The sequence below is a fragment of the Antennarius striatus genome, chromosome 8, assembly GCF_040054535.1.
Source record: "Antennarius striatus isolate MH-2024 chromosome 8, ASM4005453v1, whole genome shotgun sequence".
Lineage (NCBI taxonomy): Eukaryota > Metazoa > Chordata > Actinopteri > Lophiiformes > Antennariidae > Antennarius > Antennarius striatus.
This window is the reverse complement of record NC_090783.1, coordinates 5,996,451-6,021,334: the sequence shown is the minus strand read 5'-3', so window position 1 is coordinate 6,021,334 and position 24,884 is coordinate 5,996,451. Positions and strand designations below refer to the sequence as shown.

The 24,884-nt window shown below is 43.7% G+C and overlaps 1 protein-coding gene across 5 annotated transcripts in view; it reads right to left on the bottom strand.

Annotated features, from left to right (window-relative positions):
- Positions 1-24,884, bottom strand: part of bnc2 (basonuclin zinc finger protein 2) — a 151,661-nt gene that overhangs the window by 37,295 nt on the left and 89,482 nt on the right. For all 5 annotated transcript variants that reach the window (XM_068321581.1, XM_068321583.1, XM_068321585.1 and 2 more), the window contains 2 exons: positions 5,530-5,632; positions 3,641-3,876 (listed from right to left, as the gene is read on the bottom strand). In XM_068321581.1, coding sequence (XP_068177682.1) covers positions 3,641-3,876; positions 5,530-5,632 — 339 coding nt within the window. The remainder of the gene's footprint in view (positions 1-3,640; positions 3,877-5,529; positions 5,633-24,884) is intronic.

Here is a 24,884-nt window from a genome sequence, read left to right as displayed (position 1 = left end):
GTGTGTGGTTGTGTGGCAGTGGTGGGGGTTGTTAGTGGTTCCATCTGGGTCTCCTGGAAGCTGTGTGGAGTCAGGAAAACCACATCTCATAAAAGTGGAGGCAGCCCAATGTTCTACAAGGACAGAACATTACTGAGAATACCGTTCAGGAAAACCCTGGGCTTCGGCCCACATGTTGGCTGCAAAAGCAACGTCTATCTCTCTCTCGCTTTCTCTTTCCACTCATTCTCTCTGTGTCTACTTATTTTTCACTTGGTAAGGGATAAGAAAGAGGACGACAAACTAGACAGTGCGGAGTGTGGGAGACTGAGGTGGGTGGTGGTGGTGGATGGGGAGGGAAGGGAGGAGGCCGGTACTGATAGCAATTCCATCTGTCTGCATCAAACTGAGAGGTGAGCAGTGACAAGCTGTGGGGATGGCGTGGAGTCGGAGGGGCATCTGGTGCACATTGGCTGTGGGTCTGTCTGGAAACAACCATGGGAGAGGAGAGAGGGATGAGCAGAGGCAAGGAGGGAAGGATGCCGGGCTTAGGAATGGATAAGGGAGAAGTCCTGCCAAAGTGAAGGGCAGGGAATTCTGGCAAGGAATAAACATGTCTGTGTTGTTCAAGTAATGCGTCGGATTGAACTCGAAATCAAGGGAATAAGAAGGATAGAGGAGAGGGAGCAGGGCAAGGGTTGAACGTTTTATTAATTTTTGCTGATTTTCATGTTTTTTTTTATATTATACACTCTATCAAACCTGACATGCTGGACCTGCTCAACCCTACAGAAGTCCCTCCATGATATGAAAAAATAATTCCTTTATCAAGCATTTATGGAAATACTATAGGCGCAGACTCCAGGGTGCACAAAGTGTGTTAATACTGCAAGAAAGCAGTTTGTGGACTCAAGGTCAAGCAACAGATCGTCTCTTCATATAAGGAAGAGATGGAGAGAAAGACGCTCATTCATTTTAATGGTTATTGATGTCACGTATAATTCGTCTCCTTTACAAATCAACATTCCGACCGCCAGATCAGCCACTGAGCTTTGAATAATATTGATTCATTTCTTCAGTTTAAGGAGCCATTATAAAAAGTAAATTGAAGAGTGTATGCGTTTTTAGTCACACCTCTACAGCGTATTCCTTTTGACCAGCGGAGAGGACGGAGGAGGGGAAAGTTAATCATTAATTTGATGTGAAGTAATAAATTACAACAAACTAAAAATAGTCGACAAGTATATTTTCAGTTTACTCATCTAAGGAGCATGTGAGTTTGATTCTTACTGTGTTACAATGGTGATAATGATGATATCTCATAAATGCTAATGAGGACATGTCAACAGATGAACCCCAGAATGACTTGTTTGTGGTTATTCTGGTGCAGCGGCACAAAATATCCTCATCAGGAGAAGGGGAGGATTAAAAAGTAGGGCGCCGAATTGTTCGGCATCTCTCAGATGGGACACAAATCAGTGGGTGTCCCAAGAAAGAATAAAAAGTCATGAAGGTGGTGTAATAATATGTGATTTCTGTACTTTGCTTGCTTGCTAGTGTCCTTTAAATGAATGCACACATAAAGAAAGAGTGGGCACGTAAAAACAGGTGGGTCCAGGGTGCGTCTGTTTTCACGGGTTTTGCTCAAATGGAAATTTGTGTGCATGCGTGTGTGTGTGTGTGTGTGTGTGTGTGTGTGTGTGTGTGTGTGTGTGTTTTCCTCCCTCCTACACTGCATGCTACCAGCGGTCAGGCATCGGGGAAGCCGCTGGTATCCTGTCGGTTCAGTGTCCTCAGTTCTCTAGCGCATCACGGACACCCATACACAATTTTTCTTGTGGCCTAAATGTCTTCATTCAAATCCTAAATTGGTGAAAATTTTCTCACAATGAAGTCATTTATCAGCCAATAATGTCCCCTGACATCGTTATCAAAAAGACAACTTATTACCTATCATCTGCAGTTCAGTTTTCCTCTTTTTATCTCTCATTTACCTCAGCCTAGCGGTGGGGAACACACCCCTGACACAAAGCATTGCCCGGAGGCTCGGAGAAGATGATTGAATTTCATAGCTACTTACAGGCTAATAGGGCCGTACAATGACTACTAACTGTCCTTTAAGTGACTGGCTGTTTCTCTGCGGCCGCGGCCCCTTTGAAACCCATCTGAGGAGATCTAGAGGATTTAGCCAGTAGCGTGACATGAGACTGAGCAGTTGAGCAACGATGCTCTCACCAGCTGACTATTAGAACCAGCTGATATAAACACAGAGGCTTCAGTTGTGGGAACAACGACGCTCCAGTGGGGACACAAAATGAGGCTTTCTCACACTGAAGATTTAAAAAATTTCACTCTGGTTTTTCAGAAAATGTTACAGTTAAAGTTTGAGTGTTTTTTACCTAATAATTTTGGTCGATAATTCAAACACAGAAGCTTTGAAACTTTGCTGTTTCACCACAGTGTGCTGTAATATTTAAAATTTAGCACTTTTTTTTTTTTTTTGGAGTAAAACAATAATTTACTATTCAAGATTTTATTCAAATGAGCATTTGATCATATACTGCACAGGTTTTTTGATAATAAAAACAATTTTAAATATAATTAGGCTAGAAACACTTCAGACATATCTTTATATAAAGTGCATAAATGCATCTATAATTTCTGAATTAAGAGCATCTTTAATGACAGGAGATTATATCATATTTCATTTTATTTTATATCACTGATTTTTATCGCCTTTCGTGTTTTCTATATTCCCAACACTCACGTCTTTGTCACTAACATACACAAAAATGTTTTCATTTTTGCTTGAGTAGTGTTTCGTGTGTGTGTGTGTGTGTGTGCGTGCGTGCGTGCATGTATGCGTGCGTGTATGCGTGCGTGTGTGTGTGTGTGACTTAAAGAGAAAGGGACTAGATCTGTGTGCGTTTTACTCACAGAAGCTATTTCCACATACAAACCACGCTCTCCTCACCATGCTGTTCCACTTACACTGTTGGAACACTAAACTACATATGCATACAGATAAGCACATGTGCACACAACAAATACACGTACGCACACACACACACACATGCACACACATGTACACACACACACACACATGCACGTGCACAGCAAGCGCTAACCACATCCACATGTTCGCTTGCTCTTAGCTAATTCATTCAGGAACACTTTGGTTTGGGTTTCAACACCACAACCTCTATACCTTTGATTGAGAAATGTGTCTGACTGCAATTATTTGGGAGGGAGTGGTGGAGGGAAGAATGGAAGGAGAGAGGAAATACACTACAGCGGTTTTATAGTTTGCTAGCGTGACATTTTCTCCATTTTTTTTTTCTCTAATCCTTGTCTTTTTCCAGCAGAGGGTCATGGTGTTGATGGGTCAGAGAAACAGGGCAGACTGAAGTAGAAGAAATAGCAGGAAAGTGAGGAGAAAATGGGCATTCAATGGGAATGAAGTGGCCTAAATTGTCATTATTGTCCTTTTTCATCAATACCTCTCAAAATAACTGCAAGACTAGCTGCAATTAGAGAGTAAGTAAAGGTTGTGATAGCAGGGGTACATCAGTGTATCAACAGAGAGGAGGTACCACAGGTACCCGGTCTTGACATGTAGATTAAATCCACTTGATGCATTTTAATGCAGTCGCTCACTGACCTGCAGTATGTAGCCCCTGACGTAGTCTCGAAGAGTCCAGCCCAGGCCGTGCAGGATGTGCAGAACCTCCTCCTGTTTCAGCACGGAGAAGAGGCGGTCGAGGAGGATCTTGAGCCTGACGGGGACGGCCTGCGTGCCGTATAGCATCAGGCTGCTGATGTCAAACACCACATTGGACTGAACGATCTCCACCTGGGTCGGGTGGTACAGGTGCTGGGTGCTGAGCTTGTCCAGAGCTGTTTGGTTGAGCACATGGGGGGGGGGAGAGTGAATCAAATGGCACACACACACACACACGCACAGACACACACAGACACACAAATGCTTGCACACCCATACACAGGCACAGTTAATGACTATCAGGTTCATCTCCCATCTTCAGAGGCTACTGCGCCGTCAGCACTAGTTGATAATAGCATATCAATCAGATAAAAGCAATGACATTAATGTAATTATGTGCCATTCTTTCTATTTAATCTAATCTCTCGCTCCTGCACATTTACGATGGCTTTGCATCTCCATTTTTATTTGCTTCTTATGTCTCCATCTCCATCTAAACCTGCAGTACATCCACTTTTCTTTTTTTTTTGTTTCGGTCCTTAATTCTTTCTGTGGGTGGCTGATCGGGTGTGTGTTCAGATGAATTACGTGCAGCTGAGTTTAGTTTCAAAGGCAGGGGCTCGGATGGATTTACGTTTACTGATATTAATCTGCAGGAGCAAATATACTAGTGAATTGGTCATCGTGCTTCTCGTGTTAATTAAAGAAAATAAGATGAGAAATTCGATATTAATTCCTGCTTTATTGATGCTCAAATACGTCATTTATCCCTGATGCTACTTGATAACGTACTTGCATCCATCTGCTGGAGTCCTTCTCTGCATTATCTTCGACTGATAGTGAAATGTTGCAGCAGACTTTACCCAAACACCCATGCAGAACAGGTGGAAGTGCTTTTTTTTTCTTAGCATGTGGTATTTGTCGTGTTTTTTTGGATGCATTCAGCCGCAACAAACTTCAACAACGGGACAGAGGAGCCTGTGTGCCGTCAGTTTGACATACGTGAGCTGAAAAAAATTTGTGAATCTTGCAAGGCCGATTTGTTATTCCTCCCCCTTCATCGCAACCTCCGCGACCTCTCCCTCCTCTCTGGCTGTCTGTGCGACACCTGGTCGACTCTCTCTTTCTTCCTCCCTTACCTCTTACCCATCTCTCCCTCTCCCTCCCCTCGTTCCCTGCCTGTCTGGGTGACACCTGGTTGGGTCTCTCTCTGATCCTCGGATGGCTTTTTCCTGCTGACGAGGGTTTTGCCTGACAACACAGATCAGCCAGACACGAACATAATAAAAAATGAAGAACTACTTGTCAGAGTCCCTGCCAACGCCGACATGAAATGAAAAGTGGGGGGAGAGAAGAGATTGGTGCCTGACAGTTCAGAGGGAGAGATTAAAAAATAGTCAGTGGGGTCCTGCGCGATCCGGGCCCATGACCTGTTCTTGTGCGAACACACGCCAAACAGGTGTTTTCTTTTTTCTTTCCTCCCCTCCTCCTGCTCCTTATACTTTTCCTGCCTTCTCTCCCTTTTTCTTTAATGCCTGCATGAAACACTCCTAACGTGTGGTCTCTCGCTTCTCTGTCGTGGTTGTGTTTTTTTGTTTACCCCTTTTGCTCGATCAGAGGCGCAAAAAAAAACAAGACTCTCAAAGCGAAGGAGGAAAAAAAAAAAAAACAGAAGCAAACAAAAACATCCACTGTGGAAAATTTGTTAAAAAAAAAAAAAGAAAGGAAAATTGGAACCTTGTGCTTTCACCACCACATGAGAGGAAAAGACAATGCAGAACATTCAAACCGTGAGGTGTGAAAGGACGAACTCCAATAAAGTTGCTCACCATGCGCTACCCAGCCATGTTTGCACTGGTCACATGTCCGTAGGTGAATCTTCCCCGGCTGGAAACACTCACATGTGCAGTTCACCAGTGTACAGCGAATGGCCTGCAGAGACACAGCAGATAAACAGAGGCAAATTTGTGTTAATCACAGCTTGTGTATAAAGGAAGGAGCATAAAGTAAAAGTAGAGAATGAGCAGTCATGCATAAAAGTAAGAGGAAACAGTCGAGAAGAATTATTACACAGAAGAAATCCCCACAGCCCTCCTGTACGTTTATCTAATTTTAACATTCTGCATCTTCCCCTTGTCCTGGGGGTCAAACATCTGGGATACACTCCTAGAGTGATAACATCATCATTTTAAACCGCAAATCTATTTTAGAAGAAGAAACAAGCATTTATCTCAAACTGTGTGATAACAAAATGACAAGACACCTGCCTGAACTGTTTTATTGATTTAAACATACTATATTGTCATCATTAATATATTGTTATAGCTGCTGCATATTGGTGTGTGAATAAAAACAGAAACACACAATTCTTCCATTCACTCAGTTTTACTTCAGGTTATGATTCAGGAGGTCACCGTGTTTCCGGTTGAACACGTTAGCAGTCGCAGCAGCAATGAATAACTCTCACACACCTAATTTGCCAACTCTTTTCTCATTACAGTGTGAGACTCTGCCTCTGCTCTGTGATTTATGTGTTCATGTAAACTGACAAAAGACTTCCCTTCTTGAAAACACAAAAATGTAACTTGTTATGACGGAGGATCTATTACTCAACGCCGGCACTGCACTTAGTCTGACCCCGGAAAGCTTTTAGCAGTGAGAGGTTAAGTGTCCAGACTTTGACGAGGTCAGCTTGGTACAGCACGATTCCTCGCCTTAAGCCCTCACTAAGGGCTGTTAAAAACTCAGGTACTTTCTCCAGGAGGCAGTTTGATCTTCTCAGATGTTTCATACTCTTCAAACAATAAAGAGGTTTTTTGTGTTTGTTTTTTTTTACAGCACAGAGAGAACGTATGACACACACAGAAATCCGCACAGATGAATACAGCTTTATCATTCAAATGAGTGCAACAGCTGGGAGCCGTAAATTTTTATCTGACGTGGAGAAAATAGAAAACAGAAAGAAAGAAGTGAGTGGATAAAAAAGAAAGGAGGAACATGAATCTTGATAAGCATTGGCAGGTCTTTGTTTATCAGACATTTTTTTACATTATCAAGATGAATAGGCAAGTAAAGATAGTAACACTTCTGCAGCCTAAACTGCCAAATGCGAATTTGTAGCCCCTACAAAGAATGGCGCAAGAAATGTTGCTTGTAGGGGGGGGGGTTATATCTGTTCTTTTATCACATACTGTGTTTCCATTTCATTACAAGTCTGTAACATGACATAAAAAACCATAAATACACCACAGGTGACTATTTTATATTTGGTTCATCTAACGGTGATTCAGACCAAGTGACTGTAGGGGAATTATTTAGTTTGTACAGAAAAAAAAAAAAAGTCTAATCACCAAAATTGAATAAAAATATCAGAAATGCAAGACTCGGGAAGTAGGCGGTAAGTGTGCAAGATGAGTTCTGTGAGTTGCTTCCTATTAATTTTGAAAATTGGTTCAGAGGAAACAAGCCAGACCACAATTTGATGACACTATCTGTAGAAATAAATAACACCCCCCCACCCCCAAAAATAAAAAACCCAAAACAGGACAGAGACAAAGAAGTTGCTCGTCCTCGTAGCAAAGCCCAATGAACAGAGCGTGGATCTTTATGATTTTACAATGCGCACTAAATGTGTTATCTCAAATTGTTGTTCTATATTTCTCATGAGGTAATGGTGTCACAATTATGTGACACTGTCCTTCATGAGGACGGTCATAGTTTGGAGTCCAGCAAACCTACATTTCACAATGTTAAAGTCAGCACAATCAGATAAAAAAGAATCATCGCACAACTGAAATCAATGCACTGTCACATTTCTGCTCCTGTGTTCACACACCAGCCAGCCTGTATTAATCCACAATCTGGTATTTAACCAAAGCGCTGAGGATTAGACCAATACCCTAAAATTCTGGATGTAAAATTCACCTTGCTCATCATCTACTAAGAGACCATAAAATCAGAATCCCTCCCTGCTTGCCCTCAGGTTGTTGTTAACCAGATTAGTAACCAGAGGCATCGAAGTGAACATGGGCTAATCCAAGATTAACCACAAATTACGCCACTTCTAACCGTGTCGCACTACTGTTTGACATGGAATGAGACAGAACACGGAGATTACTTCACTTGACACCGTTTCTAAGCCCTCCAGGTGTCGGCACGGCAATCTCAGCTGTGTGTGTGAGGATTATATGTGTGATTTTCAGCGCACATATGCGCTGAGTTTACATTCTTATCCAGAGAAAAGGGTAATAAGTGTGTTCAGCTTTCCCCCTGGAGGACCCTTACACAGCAGACATGGCTGTTCATGAGTGTTCAGTGGCCATGGCAGGGGTCAAACCGGTGACCCCACAGACACAGGATTGCCTGAGTAGGTCTACTCCCATGTCCCATCTCTCTGAAGCAACATCAGTGTTCGTGACGCCGTTTTGCAACACTGTTCTATACATTTACACACAGGTTCTCTCTGGTGAAATAGACACGTTTAAAACCTGTACATTCTTATTCAATGTATTATTCTGCTTGTCTGATTTCAAATTAGATTCATACTAAAACTACAGCCGGAGTGAAAACACACACACACAAAAAATCTACTTGTTCTATCAATAATGTCAACAGATGACAGAAACTGTCAAATCATTTATCACCTACGTAACTAAGTATTTCCCTAGAACTTACAACTTTAGGGAATCACAATGGCCTTTGTATGAGTTCACAGATAAGAGGATAACTTCATTAACCACAGAAATTATCTGAAGATTAATTGCAATATTGCCGTGCTGGGCATGACCTCTTTTTGATATTCCATGCGTACACATTTTTGAAAATAATTGGAAAAGCGTACCTACTGTATATACCTGTATTTTATTTTACTCTTTATTTAACTCTTTTATAATTATTGCACTGTAAGAAGTTGCCCCAAATCTTATTATACAATGTATAGTGACAATAAAGGCTTTCTATTTCTATTTCTGCTAAAAAAAAACCCAAAATTCTACTAATACTAAAAATAGCCCTTTGTTGCTGCCCTACTTACGTTGCTCTGCGGTTACCGTGCCACCCGCGTCATATAATTTTATTTGTGAGTTAATATCATGTCAGATGTTTTGCCGCAAGGAATTTACCTGCAGAAAAAAACTGTACAAACTCCAATTTGGAGCATCCAAATTTAGCTCTGTGATGTCACACGACATAACTCTTTCCTAATTACCTCTCCGTGCAGCAGCACTAACAACGGCAGATGGAAATAAACAATTACAAATATAAAATGCACCTCTTTCTTTTTAGTCGAGGTCTGACAGCTGACAAGATTGTTAAGGGGCGTCTAATACAGCAATTAGAGCGTGCCACTGTCTGCGAGGCTGCCGCTGTGACAAGGCGCCCTCTAATCACTGACTTATTGCACTGGCTAGCAGCACCTCTCATATCTCGCCTATTAAGCAGACAGCAGCATTAAGAAGCATTAAAGCAGCAAGCCTTCCTCAACCGAGGAAGCACTGACGGGAGGAAAAAAGGGGGGAAAGGAGGGGACGTTAAAATGTCTGTTATTCTTTGGGATTCATTTGTGCATTGCTCCACAATCGCTTCAGAATGCGTGAGAGGAAAATAACGCAGGAGATGCTTGGGATCTGACGGCATCAAAATTCATCATACGCAACAAGATGAAAGATTGCAGACGGATTACAGAGTTTGTAAGACAGGCAACAGACAGATGTGTCACAGAAGGTCATCAAAAGCAACTTCATGACGGATGTGAGTTCGTCTGCCTGTGCAGACAGTCAAAGGAGGCAAAGAAATATGAAGTTATATAGACTTAATTTCACGATTCTCACATCAAAAACTCTGTGGCCAGCTCGGATTTGGCCCTGGTTTAGCGTGAGTCTGGCCTGGGCTGGGTCAGGGACGAGTTTGGGCCCGGATCCCACCGCTACTCTTGCACATATTTGTCACAGCAGGCCGGGGGGAGGAGGCCACGTTATCTGAGGCACAGCCAGATACACAGCATTAGTCATTGTGCTAGCGTCTCGCCAGGGTTTCCTCTTTGGCTCGCAACTAAAGAGGACAGCGATGAGGGAAAGGACAGAGTACGTGTGTGTGTGTGTGCGCGACTGTTTGTGATACGTTATAAATCAGGAAGTGAACTTCTACAACGTTAGAGCAAGTTAAGAAAATCCCACAATGCTGTAGCAATTAGACCCAGACAACAATCGGCACTCTCTCACAGCTGCCGTGTTACCGCTTGTGGTCAACGGCTGAACCTCGCTGCCTTCAGAAAGCATCATTTTCAGCCCTTATCTGGCTCAAGAGTGTGTCTCTCACTGCTGGGTTTTGTTTAGCTGGAGGCTTGATGTTTCATGGATGTTTTGCTTGGCTTGCAGCCCCTGTCCCAGCCCAATTGTATAAACACTGACAGTCAGCAATGGCCAGCGTCAGACTGGGGAGGACTCTCAATTAAAAGACTGTTAGTGGGACAGATGGACTGAAGAAATGCAGGATAGAGGAGCTGAACAAGATGGCTTCAGTCTGGACTTGTGTAATCGGGTCCAAGAGCATTATAAACAGACTGGGAAAGACACGCTACGTGGCCCAGGATCAATACTGAGACCATGAGAACGCATCCAATGCAAAGACGAGCAGCATATGCAGCGATCAGCAAGGATTGTGCCTTTGCCTCCGCTAGTCTGAAGGTGATCCTAAACTCATTTCCTGTACAATGTATTACTACCACCTTGTTGTTTTTCCAACCATATGTCATAAAAAATGCCCCTAACCCCCCCAAAAATAGACCGTAGTGCCATTAAAGCCTTGTAGTATCCGCCTGTGACAGCGCACAATGGAAAGTCAGCGCATGCAGCTGCTGGATGCTGGGCGGGTATTGTTCTTCCTACTTTAATTGAAACCTTTAACATGTTTAACACACAGTCACAGACCACATTTCTTGTTTAGTAGTTTCAGCAAAGCCGGGACTTAAATGAAAACCCCGTGCGTATGTGTGCATATGTGTGCATGTGTGCGCCTCATCTTCGAAGCAGCAGCTTTAAATTTAAATTTGTCTCTGCTTCGGGTCACTGTAAAACACTGGGAGCATCTTGTCCTCTCTTCCATCCACAAGATATTATCTCATCCATGAGTTAGCTGCTGAAATGCTGTCAATTTCCTGCCAGAAATGTGCAGCCAACGTGTGTAGGAAAAGAGGCACAGCAGCTTTGCATGTCATAAAACAGACCCTGGCTTTGTCTGATATATCAGGACTTCACAGTGTCCATATTAGAAACAGGTGACAAATAAAACATGCTGACTAAAAAAAGCCTTTGTAGTCGGACTCAGCACGCCACAAAATACAGGGGAGTGAATACCTCATGCCAAGCCTAATTTTTGCTTGTTTGATTTTGTACATTGGATTTGACTTGAAACAGGTTTCTTGCTTTACAAAGTGGTACAAAATAAACAACGATTAATCACTTGCGCTCTGACTTCAGTGTAAAATCTTTATACTATGCAGGGGAGAGCAATTGCAGAGAAGAGACTTGTGTCTTCTCTGTGAACCCCTCCTGTCCTCCATGTCAGTTCTGGTTTTGAACCCCCCCCCCCCCCACACACACACACACACACCCCAGATGGCAGTCCCAGAGCCCAGAGGTCCCTGTCCTCTGTGCAGCTGTGCGTCTGGGCTTTGACATGGGGCAGAGCGACCAGAGCTATGCTAATGGGAACCAAATGGGGCGTGAGTCCCTGGTGGATTACAGAAGGAGAAGAGAAGCATGTGTTTTCATGTACTCATACGGAGACCTGGGACACCTCTCTTTTCTTCCCTTCTTCCCCTCTCCTCTCCGAGCGGACATATCTGCCGTTTGCACGCACCCCTCATTAATGTCGCTTGTGACTCTACCGATTTAAGATTCACCGTCAGACAAGATATGCTAAAAAATCTTTTACGATATTTAAAGTTAGACTATAACGTAAAGACTAAAGCTGGATTGAAATGAATTGAAGATAGTTAAGCATATATCAAAAACGGGCTCAGTAAAACGTACCTGGGTACAAATCTGATGAATATTAACATTCATTTTTCAATTTCCCCTGCAACATAAGTTTGCCTACATGTATCGACAGTAGGTCCTACAAGAATGCAGCAAAATTGAAAAGGCCAGGTATAAATGTCATCGGAAAATAAAGCCACATTTTTTAAAAAAAATCTAAATCTAACAGACTCTTCTGTTGGAAACCAGCAATGGACCAGCAATGACATTACAAACTGAAAACATAAATCTGGAGCTCTTAAGATGAGTCCAACAACTTGAGTTGTGAGTGATGTCATCTGTCAGCCCCTGCATTCCAGATGACACTGAGCTGAAACGTTGTCCATGGGTCCAGCCGGGTCTTTTCACGTTTGTCAGTGGTCAGACATGACTCACGCTCTGCATGCTTTAACAAACACAGATGTAACACCCGTGTTATTAATTCAGAATCAAACACAAACACAGTTCATCATAGTTTATGCCTCAAACTGTCCTACTTCTTTTGTGTGGTTTGACTCAGTGACAGACGTTATTTCTACCAACGAAATGACAAAAAAAATCTCGGTCATTTAGTTCAATTGTGCTTTTTGATGTATTGGATGGCAAAATGATGCAGCTGACTTTGATTTGTGAATGTAAGACGGAGAATAATATCACAGTAGCATAAACACAACTCTGTGATCTTACTATCTCATGCCCTGCTCTCAGTCCGTGGAGCCTATAGACAGAGAACGGTACCACTGTTAACACCAGACTACACTCTCAGTTCAAATACCGGAGCATCAAGGGAACACCAGTTTCTCCCATCTTTTGTGCAGACATAGTTCCAGGAAGAGGACCCCAGTCAAGGTTCCCAGACCCTCACAGCTCTCCTCAAAGCATTTCCCCAGCAAGAGATCAAATCACCTGTCCAGTGACAGACCTCTGGGTGCATGGATTCAAGGCCAGGTTCAAAGCAGGATGCTAGGGGAGGCAGGGAGGGAACAGAGCAAGAGAAAGAGCGAGAGAAAGAAGGTAAGGCGAGGAGGAAGAGACATGAGATATGGAAGGGGTGCACAAGAGTGGGTTTGAAGGGGTTGGGGGGGGGGGGGTGAGACACGCCAGTGCATTGGAAAAGCTGGGAAGAGGTGTCTGAGCAAAGGTGGAGGAGGCTGATGAAAGCTGATGAGGGGAGGGAAGAAGGTTAAGAAAGTGCAGTGCAGAAGATGTCAGGCTAGATCTCCGCGATTTCTACTGCATGAAGCAACTTATAGTACATGTGTGTTTACTGTGCATATAATAAATAGAAATCTGATTCGTTTGGTAGCTGGTCAGTTTGGATTTGAAAAGTTTATTTTCCAAAAATGAAAAAAAATTCCCACCAATGTCAGTCATAACTAGTTTTAAATGAGAAGATCCATAACCTAATTTCTCAAATAATTTGGTGTTGATTAACCAACTGTTTCGCAATGAAAGCTGAATGTGACTGTGCAAGTTGTTAGACTTTGTATTGTTCAGGCAGGCATTCTTATCATTGTGGACGCTTTAAGGATAGGAGAAAGAAAGACAATCAGACGCTGTCATGAATTGTGAGATCTACTCCGACCTTCAGCCTGTCACAGGGAGCGACCTGCGCCAGATAAGCACAACTTCCTGTCAGACCCGACACCTGTACTCACCTGTGGACTGAACGCCCCGGACCAAATGCAAATAACGGGATCGGTGCTGCAACAACATGCTTGGTTTCTGCCTTGAGACTTGAGACAAAAGTAAGGGGAGTAACAGGAAAAAAGGAGGAGTTGCTGAGAGAAGCAGGGGTTGGTGGGAATAAAGGACGGGGAGAGAAGATCATCAACATCGTCTGCTCTTTACCTTCCTTCTCATCTACGCTCTAACACAAACAGAGATATTAATCGGAAGCCCAGACATACTCCTGACCCCTCTCCACGAGGGGACATCGCCATGGTGATTACCGGGAAGCGTGGGCGACAGGACACGCACAATCTCACACATATGGAGCAGGAGTGACGAAAGGAGGCTAGCACTTCCGAGATTCACCTAAATTGACGTTTTTTTAATCACCCAGTCCTCGCGGTGGGACTCGTGTGGCAAACACAAAAACACACACACACACACACCTAACCCAGCTGGAGAAATTCTGGAATTGCTCCTACATCAGCGATAGTTATTTATTTTCTCCTTTCTTCTAAAAAAGCGTTGCTAATTGTGCGTAAGCAATCTTAAGATTACACATGCGTGTTTTTTTGGGGTTTTTTTTTAAACTAAACTGAGCTACACTGCAGACGGAATGGCTGCTTTTCAAGGCACACGATTGGGCAATAATATTTGTTTCTGTCTTCAGAGCTTTGTTCAAACACATGTCAACACTGTGGTGTACTTGTAAACACCTGGGCCTGCGCACCCAACTACTGTAGGAGCACAAAAACAAAGCACAAACTACACTCCGGCGGCGATAGCTACTCTATTTAGATTGTTCACAACCCAACGCTACGCCTGCTTGCATCTTAATCCTTCGTTGCATCCATAGATTGTTGCTCTTTGCAGGTTTGTGCATGCATTTACCTTAGCCAGCATAGTGAGAGGACCGCTCCTGAGTCAGTTCGGTAGTTTCCTCTTTGGACACAACACTCCGAGAAAAGCTGTTACTTTATTAGTATTTAGGGTCTCAGTCAGCAAAAGACACAGACAACAAGGACTCAAGAGATACAGACGGAGAGGGGAGGGAGATACGAGGAGAGGATTCAACCAATGGCTACATCAATGCAGTGACAAGTGTGTCACTCCCAAAGCCACATAATGACGGAGAGAAGTGAGGAGTGCCTTTGCAGGACACCGAGTGTGTGTGTGTGTGTGTTTGTGTTTGTGTGTGTGTGTGCATGTGTGTGTGGTGGGACAACTGGAGAGGGAGGGTGATGGCAGACCATAAGGAAAGTCTCTGTGTTTTAATCTTTATCTGTCTTACAAAGTTCACAGATAGAAGGGCTGAAGTGGTGGCTAGACGCCGCTCCGGAGTCACGGGTCACAAAGAAAACACGCAGCAGCTCAAACAGGTGGGAGGAAAGGAGCGAGGACAGGGGGGGAGAGATGGAAAACAAAAGAGAGACACCCAAGAACTGTGCGGGGAAAGCACCGCCAAAAGCCTCCTTGATTGCCATTCTGAAATCGACATGACTAAATTGCAAAAATCCCTCCCAGGACCCTCTAAGTTGGCTTCATTCGATGGAAGCCGGAATCCTTATTCCTGCAATTATAAAGCTATTGACTAATTCGACATATGCTAGCGTGTCTTCCAGCCCTTGAGAGCTGGTGTGCCATTGAGTCATTAACTTGGACAAATTGTGACAGATTTTCTTTTTTTTTAAATTTTATTGCCACCCAATCATGAGAAACATGACTGCGGCAGAGGAGTTAATGAGTGGCGTGTTTCTCCTCTTCCTCCTCCTCCCACAGCATCGTCTCCTCTCTTATCCTTTCGCTTAGATCCCTGAACACCCCGAATACTCTTCACCCCTCCATATTTATAATTTTACCACATCCTAACAATAACATGGCCAGTATTCAGCACAAAACATGCGGGCCCTGGCCTAATGAATCTCATGCCTTTTCTGTGGTAAAATGGGCCGTAAGTATTACCAGCTGTGACGCTCTCGCTCACTCTCCCTCTTTCTCTCTCCTTGGCAGTGGCATTGAGTTTGGGAGAGCGGGGTTGAGGCAGGGGGAGGGAATTGGAGGGGGGAGGCAGACACATCTGAGTGCAGCTGGACCAAGGGAGAGAGAGCTGGGGGATGAGGTGAAGAAGCGAGTGTGTGTGTGTGTGGGGGGGGAGAAAGACCGCAAGTCTCCATGTTTCCAGCTGCCTTTCTCAGGGGCTCGGTTTTCTCTCCCTCCTCCTGGTTTTTTTGCAAGGCCCTTCTGGTCCCAGCTTACTTGAAAAATCTCAAACACACACACACACACACACACACACACACACACGCACACACGAACACACGAACACACACACACACACACACACGCATACACACCCTGATCCACCTCCCCTTCATCCCTCACATTCAGCCATCTTTGTTTGGACAGGGCTCAGGAGTTCCAGAAAAGCTCTCTCAGATGTGCTGAAGTAAGGGAAAAAACAAAACAAACTGGCCCTCACACACACACACACACACACACACACACACACAAACACAAGCGCACACACGCGCACACACACGCACACACACTCTCAGTACATATGTGAAAGCACAGACACCAACAAGTGCTTTGGGTTCACTCATAACAAAGTTGAAGACACAGTCACACACGCACACACACGCACACACGGTTTGCAAAGTTGGGGACATTGCAGGCATAACATTGAAGGCGTGCATTCTTTTATGCAGTGTGTGTGTGTGTGTGTGTGTGTGTGTGTGTCTGTGTGTGTGTGTGTGTCTGTCCCAATCCCAGATCACAGCACCAGGGCTGGCTGTAGCATACCTCAACATGTGTTACCTCTTTGTAATATTGACTTTGTTATAGCTATACGAGTGGGAGAGTAGAGCCAAGAGCTCAGGCCTTGCAGTAGTTGGGCCCCCGAGTTCACCAGAAAACAAATACCCCAACGAAATGTGAAAATAAAGAACACAGTACCACAATAGCGATGTTTAAAAAAAAATAGCCTTGGAATAAACTAGAAGACGTCCGTCACTGCCGCCTCTGAGATGAACATTTTCACTCTAATATTATTTGTATAATTCCGTTTCTGCACTGCGTTGTTTACAAAGCTGTGGGATTTGGCATCCGAGCGAGTCTTGGCCTGGCCTCCTGTCTGAGCATGTGTGCCGGACCGACTGTAAAAAGTCAAAAATCCTCCTCCTCTGAAGCTTTCAATTACTTATTTATTTCAATTAAATGCCCAACTGCTTCTCAGCACACGCAAACCAGCTGTCAACATTGCCAAATAATGAACAATTATCACTGCAACATGGCTCTTTGTCAATATAGCAAGGGAGAATCTCGAGATTTTGAAATTTAAGAAACTGTCACATCCCAGATGACACAAATCAGGAAACCCGAGATAAAGGAAAAGCACGCCAGCGGAATATTTGATTGCTTTGAGAAAATAAAAGATTGATTATTTTCTTGTTCCTGCGTGTGTGTGAATCCCATCTTGTCTCTTTCCCCAGTGATGACTTTGCTTATACATTTGAATAATGAAGGCAAGTCATTTGAATATTCCCTCTGTAGTAAAAAAAAAAAGAAAAAGATGTTTTTACACCATGCAGCAATATTAGCCATGTTAATTGGGCTCTTTGGACTTTCTCAATAGTAAGGATAAATTAATTACTTATGTCGACAAAATGTCAGACACGCTGATCTAATAACTACAACTGTTTCCAGCAGTGTTGTTTTCCGTGCATGCCTTTTCTTTTCTTTTTCTTTTTTTTTTGTCTTTGTGTTTGTGTGTATGATGTTCGTCCACTAGCCTGAGTAATGTCTAATGAACGAGATGAGAACAAAATGCTTTGACATCCTCTCCATGTTTCATGGATGACTCTTGAGAGTCCTCCAATATTCATCTCCTCTTCTCATACTAATCAGCCACTACACTTTCGACTGCGCTTGTAAAGGGACTCGTGCTGAAGTGTGTCTGCGCTGCACAAACACACACACGCTTTTCTTCTTTCTTTTTTTTTTAAATTTATAAACGTGCCAATCCAAACGTAAATTAAAATTGCAAAAGATGGCAAATTATTTGCAGGACGTTACATTTGTGTGTGTGTGTGTTTGTATGCGATGTGTTCATTAATGTGTACCCACCTCTGTGGGGGAGGGGGTTTGAAGTTCAATATTTTTTTTTCAGCTTTTGGCTGTTTTTCAGTCTCAAAGAAGAACTGTATCAGCGCATTTTACACAAGTACAAATAAACATTGGTCCCTGAGTGTAACGACGATGTGTGGCTACGCGCACGCACACGCGTCAGCGCAGACACGTGTGCGTGTGCGTGTGCGTGGAGCGAGCTAACAGAAAGGCCTGCTGATGCCATGTTTCAGTCGACCCCTTGAAGTGGAAATGAGCTTCCTCGGTCTTATAACTAGCCTGTTCTCACAAAGTCAGCAAACTCTGCCACCACTCTGAAAGAACGGCAGACACCTCCCCGCCCATCCCTGTGGTCAGCACGCAGGATGAATTCACCATCAAGACCCAAGAAATGGGAACAAGTCCATCTTATTTCATCTGCTTTTCTACGGAGGGGATCGGGATCAAAGTGTTCAGCTTCGTGTGTCTTTAGATGGCATTCTTTCTGACTTTCCCAGGCATGCAGCTCACATTGGGAACAGCTGTAGGTTTGACAGGGAAGGTAAATTCACGATTTTAAAATAAGAAATCCTTAGCTTGTAATCAGCTCAAAGGAGGAAAAGGTATACGAAACATCTCTCAAAAGAAGTCTATACAAAACAAATCACAATATTTAATTTTTTTCCCGTGTTGTTTGTCAAAATATTCGAATGGAGATAAATTATGTCTAAATAATGTAGGTAAATGTTTTTCAAAATATCACAAAATTTTGCAAAAATAAGGCCATTTTCTCAGAAAAAAACCCTGCTTGTAACTGCCACTTGAAAAATAAACGGTTATAACTATGTAAACTTTTCTGTCTTCATCTTCTGTGTATTGACTCATTGATAATCAATACATTTTTCCATCACTGTCTGCATCTCTTATGCGCAATTCTCTTCAAGTCAAGGAGTCATGATAAGTTTCTTTTTAATCAAAGATGAGCTTGGTCTGCAAATAATGTTCTGATCTTGTGTTTTTGTGTCTTTAAAAGTGTAGCTTTGTGAATCACCTCTTTCTATTTTTGTGAGAACACTATGAGTGTGCATGCATCTGTAGTGCACACGCACACACACACACACACACACATGCACACACACAAACATGATGCTGTTTGAACCTGTACAAGTACCTGAGGGTCCATCCCTAGCCATCCTCGGAGCAAGGAGCGACAGCTGTACGGTGATGCAGCAGCGATAGGCATCATCGGCTTGCTAGAGACTAATTGGTCCACAGCGCTCCTCTGAGTGGCCTCGCTAATTAATTAGAAAGGCAGTGGAGCTGAAATTTTTAATCAGGACACCAGGCTCTTCAGCAAGCAGGAAAAAAGACACATCATCCCATCATTCCATGTAATCCACCTGACACCGATCTCCCATGTTGTCATGAGAAACGTGTTGTGTGTTTTGGAATTCACATGATCTGACCAGGGAATATGAAACACATTCATCACAGGGCTTGTTACACGATTTTAATTCTGTCTCAGAAACTCTGTGTGTCCTAAATACAGTAAGCCTGGCTTGGAATTTGTTTAAAATCTTGAGAAATGTGTTAGCACATTATTTAGCACATGCACAGTTATTTTCCTCTGGTATAACTTGTGTGTTGATTGTATAAGTGGCAACATGAAGATAAATCTACAAAAAAATGATTACCTTTCTTCGTGAAGTTCACACAAATGTTGATGTGTGCAACAATCTGTTTTTCCTTATTTGTCTTATCTGTAGGTAACTAATGACAGTCACTCAGTCAAACCAACAGTTCCCTTTACACTATAAAAAAAGATGTGAAAATTGTGAGTCTGGATTAAGAAGGGAAAAAAAAGCATCTTCTGGTTTTGAATTTCTCACTGTTAAAAGAAAATCTCAGACACTTTGGTGACACATTTGAGTCCAGAACCTCCAGAGTCAAGAGGCATGTTTAAAACACGAGCAATGTCGGTCAACCACTTCATGCAGACGACAAGACAAACAACGTGTGTTTATCATCACTGTGATGACAAAACTACCACCGCCGACCGGAGTTACAGTAACAGGAAAATGGTATGGCGCATGGGTACGAAACAGGAAATCCTCATCAATTTAACACGCACACAGCAGGCCTGCTGTGACAGAATAAATATGTATCCTGCAGTGCACGCACCTTTACCTTGTGTAGCGTTCTAATCTTTTGTGACTGTCTTAGCTTTCCTCTGCACTAATCAGCCAGCTGCTCTTATCAGCCTGTTGCTTTGGCCAAAATAAACACACACCGCCTTTTTATTGCTTTGTTTTCACAGGTCATTAGGGGAAGGGGAGAAGAAGCATTGATTAGTTTTCCAGACCACTGGATTATTGTTGTGTTATGACTATCATCATTAAGTTTCATTAAGGCTGTGGTTGTTCTTGTTTCCAGAAAATGAAGACGTTGCAGGAAACGCAAACCGTTCGGAGAGCGGACAGAACGCCACGCTAATCTGGGAGATAAAGCAAGTCGGAGAACCCGGCAGCTCCGTGTTTAAGCGAGCATTTGTCTGTTTGAAGCAGTGACTTGTTAGTCACTTATATAGTCACTTTAAGACTGAACTCTGGCTCCGTCACTCATAACTTCCAGGATCCTCTAAAGCACAAAGCTGCTCTACTGCGTTTATTTGAAGTGAATTAAAGAATATTTAATGAAGCAGCATCGGTCCCTGGCCAGGTCTTCTCAGCCGGCTTCGCTCTTTATCTACACATATGCTCCCAAAGCAAAAAGGAACTTGCGCTGTCGCCAGACTAATTAGCATGTGTTAGCTAGTTAGTGAGAGGGCGGCCTTCTGTGATGTGAAGTGAAGTAGATAAAACGTTGGGGCAAGGACTGCACTAATGGCCTACTTCCTCCCCACAGGGATCCTCCCTGCAGCTCCACACGTGCTGGCATCGGTGCAGCCACCAGACACCCAACCGGGGCCGCCACAGCGCCAGGGGGCAGAGGTGGATGCACAGGAAGATGCATGGCTTGACTTGGATTGATTTTCATGCAGCGTTGGGTTCTTCGGGAGTGATGCTCCGCCATGCCACAGCAGATGACAATGATACCAGCTAACAAACACGCGCACAGGCAAAGTGAGACTGACGTGCAGGCTAACGGACCCACCGGCCTATGAAATAGCTCAGACAGCTGGGGCTGCCTTGCTATGCTAGTTGTCTGGCATTGACGCATACATTATTTACAGGAAGACCCAGAGCATTAGCAGTCTCTCTCTCTCTGGCATGCTGGCTAGAGGAACATAGGTGGTGACGGCAAATGAGCATATCCCTGTCACCATGAGTAAACAAACAGAGGGAACACGGTGTGACAGAACTAACGGTGTGCAGCACGGACACACAGATGGATGCAAACTCATCAAGGAGCCCAGGGAGAGTGGGAGAAGAGAGGAGGGGTTGGTGGCATCCATATTTATAGGGCCTTTCTAGCATCTGTCCCCAGGCCAAGTGCTTCGACTACACTCAGCTAATGTCAGAACAGCACTTAACCAGGCATTTCCAGTATGTCATGGGCAGTGGGGAATATGTGGGATAGATACAAGACAGGGACACAAACCAGACAAACAGGGAGGGGAATAGAAAGAAATGAAATAGTGTTGGGCACTTTTTTAAATATCTGCTGCTTCTGGATAGATCTTAGGAGCTAACATTAATCTAAAATAAAATTTTTTAAAAAGCATGCTCTTACATATATAAGTCTGTGTTCCATTCCCATGTCGTCTAATTAAAATACATCTCATATTATGCTACAGTAAAATGCTTTAAATACAGCACCAGTTCTCGTCCTTGACAATATTCTTCATCCTCGATTATTCACAGTAACACTCCAGAAATTTTCACCCAACGTTACATTTAATAGCTTTTGAGAATGGGCTGTATTTAATTGTGGAATGAAGTTGATGAAGCCCTCTCTGATCCGAGCACACAGAGAGAAAAAAAAACTGTTCCCATTATTCAGTCAAGATGTCTAACTTTGATGCTCCCTCATTTCATCATACCTGTTGACACCGCTGAGAGTATTGACCTGTTAAAGTGACATGTTGGCCCTTTGCTGGCATGCCATTACTTGTAAACTTGCATGGAATGCCTGGAATGGCATTCTTCCCTTTAGTTCCCTGTCCACACGTTCATCATGTGTCAGATGGGTCGTTGGCTTGGCATTACACCCCCTGGCACCCGGGGGTGGCTAAGAGCCCGCAGGCCTGACTGCCATGTCCTTTTCCAGTGTGGACACATATGGTGTGATACCCCCAAAGAGAGATGAATGAGTGGGCAAAGCAGCTCCTTTTAGCACAATCTGTCATTATCTCAAGTGGCACATAATCGTTTTGCCAACGAGATCCATTATGCATCCACCGAGAGCAAGGGCTAATTGTGGAGGCTTGCATTTATTCATTTGTCGGATGCCAGTTGTTGTGCTCTAATTTTGAGGAGGTACAATGAATACTGTTGTGTTTTGAAATGATCGGAGCGGTCGCCATGCTGCGGTGGAAGCCCCAAAGCTTCCATGAATGCTCCCAGAGGAAGATGAACAATCAGCAGGATGTAAAACACTGATTTTAACCACTGCTGTACTGATTTCTAAAACTCAACTGACTGGTTAGTCCACTGTTGACCGATGTTTCAGAGTGACTATATATTCATTTATGCAATTTATTACAATCATTTCCAGTGCATGAAGCCGTGTTTGTGAGGAAAGTTATTTTAGCAAAGACAATGGATCTAGAATAATAAAGGAAGACTAATTAGCAACTAAAGTTGGCTAAATTAAATCTGACTAACAGAGGTAAGAAGAACATCAAGGCCACTCAGAAGAATTATCACCAAAAGGTTCACTTAGTTTGTTTTATTCCTCTGCTCAAGGCTTCTTGAAATAAGAGGATTTTGAGAAGAAGGTGTAGGATGAGGAAGGTTGGTTATTCTTGTGCTTGAATGGACAAATAAGTTGGCATTAAAAAACAATTAATAATCTTTTAATCACCATTGACAAGGTTTTAGCCACTAGGTTGATAAAGGGCCATGTTTGCCAGGTTTGGCGATCGAGGTGAGCAAAGCCACTTAAACCCACTTGCACACATGCTGTATTATTAGCATTACCATATCTAGGCTTAACTGCAGCTGAAGGAAATAATGTGCGTCAAGAGAGTGTAAAATTAGATCCAAAACCAACACTGCTCTTTAAATCCACATCCCAAGTCCCTACTTCCTTACTTATAGCCAAGCTTACAATGTCAAACACTAATAAGCCAACTAATTCAATTAGTACTCAGCTTCTTTAAGATCTCCCCCCCTAAAAAAAAAAAAAGGAGAGACTTTGTGAATAAATTCCTTCACAACTCAGAGAACTTCTCATCATGAAAAAGTGGCCTTTATTCATAAGATTCAATGAACAAGAGTGGAGGGAACTCAGTGCTGAGCTTGTTAGCAAAACACCCTGATCTGAGGCGAGCCATGCCTGACTAAAAGCAGAGTCTCTCAGGCGTCTGTCACCCTGATCTAACCTGAGGAAAACTGTTTGTAGGCTGTGTTTTCCCTGCCTCTCTCTGCAGCGACTGGGGATCAGCCCTGCCATGTAGCTGCAGGTGACAGGGAGCCCTTTTTGTTGTCAGATCCTGATGGAGCTCCACATGAAAAAACACTTCAGTTGAGCGGCTGCTGCCTCCTTTTCCTTCCTTCCTTCCCGTCTCTCTCTGTAGATGTCAAAGGCTACAACTTCAGCAGTGGTACTGAAGACAGAAGGAGTCAATCTCTTACCCCCCCTCCCTCCCCTCCACTTCACTTTTTGTCATGCCTTCTCTCGCGCTGCTTTCTACCTCCCTCTCGCTGTTCTTTCGTCTCCTTTTATGACCAGCCTTTTCTTTTCTTTGCCCCCCCTTCCCTCCCTCCCTCCCTCTGGCTTATAGATCTGAGTTGGGTCTCAGGAGGAAAATACAAGTCAAGCCATTGTCATTTCAAACAGTGTGATAACCAGACACTGGGCTGCCCACTGACAACTCAGGGGAACTGGCCCTGGTTTTGACTGTTATCCCCCCTCCCTTACTCTCTTTCTTTCTTTCTTTCTTTTGCTTCCTGCTCTGACTTTTTCTGATGGAAGCTCTCTCTCTCAACCTCCTCTCTTCCTCTCAAGCTTACCTCCTATCTCTTCTTCCTCTTTCTCAACCCCACCTTCCCACCACCCCTCCCAAACAAGAGTCTCGGTAGCTTGTTGTTTGTTGCTTGCCGCTGGTGTGAAGCGCTCCTGTCTTCTCTCCTCTCTGTGCCGTGGGGGGCCGGGGGGAATAGTTGTCTTAGTGTGTACCAAGGTCAGTGCTCTCCACATGACAGTTCTTTGCCTTTCGACAAGGCGGGAAATCAATACTTTCGGACTTGTGGCGCTGCCCTCGGTGTAACAACAACACTGTCCAGTGCCGAGCGCGTCTCATGCACCTGACACATCCCCAGTCGGCCCCCCAGGCTCTCGCCAGGGAGCCCCTTCCGCTCTTATCCTGACCCCTTCATATTTCCACCAAGGCCCTCTGTTTCACTTTAATACACCTTTTCTTTCTATACTTTTTTCTCTTCGGGGCCTCCAACCTGCTGTATATCAGATTCCCTGTTTTTTTATATTATGAAATCCTTGTTTCTATTACAATTCTGGATGTAGTGTGTGGTTTTTTTTTGTAACTGTAGCTGCGTTCATATTTCCCAGAGAGGGACGAGGGTGTCGAGATTGAAGCAAATACAGAGATAATGCAGGTGATGAGAGATGACTACAGACGAGCTGCTAAATGAGAGAAATGTTGATTGCAGAGAAAAAGGGAGGATGTTGCTCCATGAAAATATGAGATATTGATGGAAAACAGTAGATTAAATTAAAGATTATTAGGTTACTAGTGGTTATAGGCAAACTGGTTAAGTGCTCAGGATTAAGGAGTCGTCACAGTGCGATCAAATAGGTGATCAGAAATCAATAAACTCTCAAGCCACAGGTGTTTCCAGTTCTGATGCAAAAATCCAGCCAATTCATCCAGAATCTGTTCATTCCTTGATCTTAAAGGAAGAGAAAATGTTGCATGTCATTCAACCACACTCTCCAAGAGGTATAGGAGGTATATATCTATGCTGTTCCACCTAGAGAGAAAAAAACCGCATCGGCAGTCAGCCCCACGCCGATTGTCGAGCCCTCCCCTTTAGCCTGGCTTGATGAGAGGCTGTCCGAGACCAATTACCACCGGCGCCCTTTAGCAGCCAAGCCTAGAAAAGCTCGCGCTCCCAGTGGAGAAGGAGCAACGATCAGCCTGGAGCCCACGAGCCTGCGAGGGACACGAGCGAGGCGTACACTCGGAGCACTTTGTGTGTGCAACAGGACAT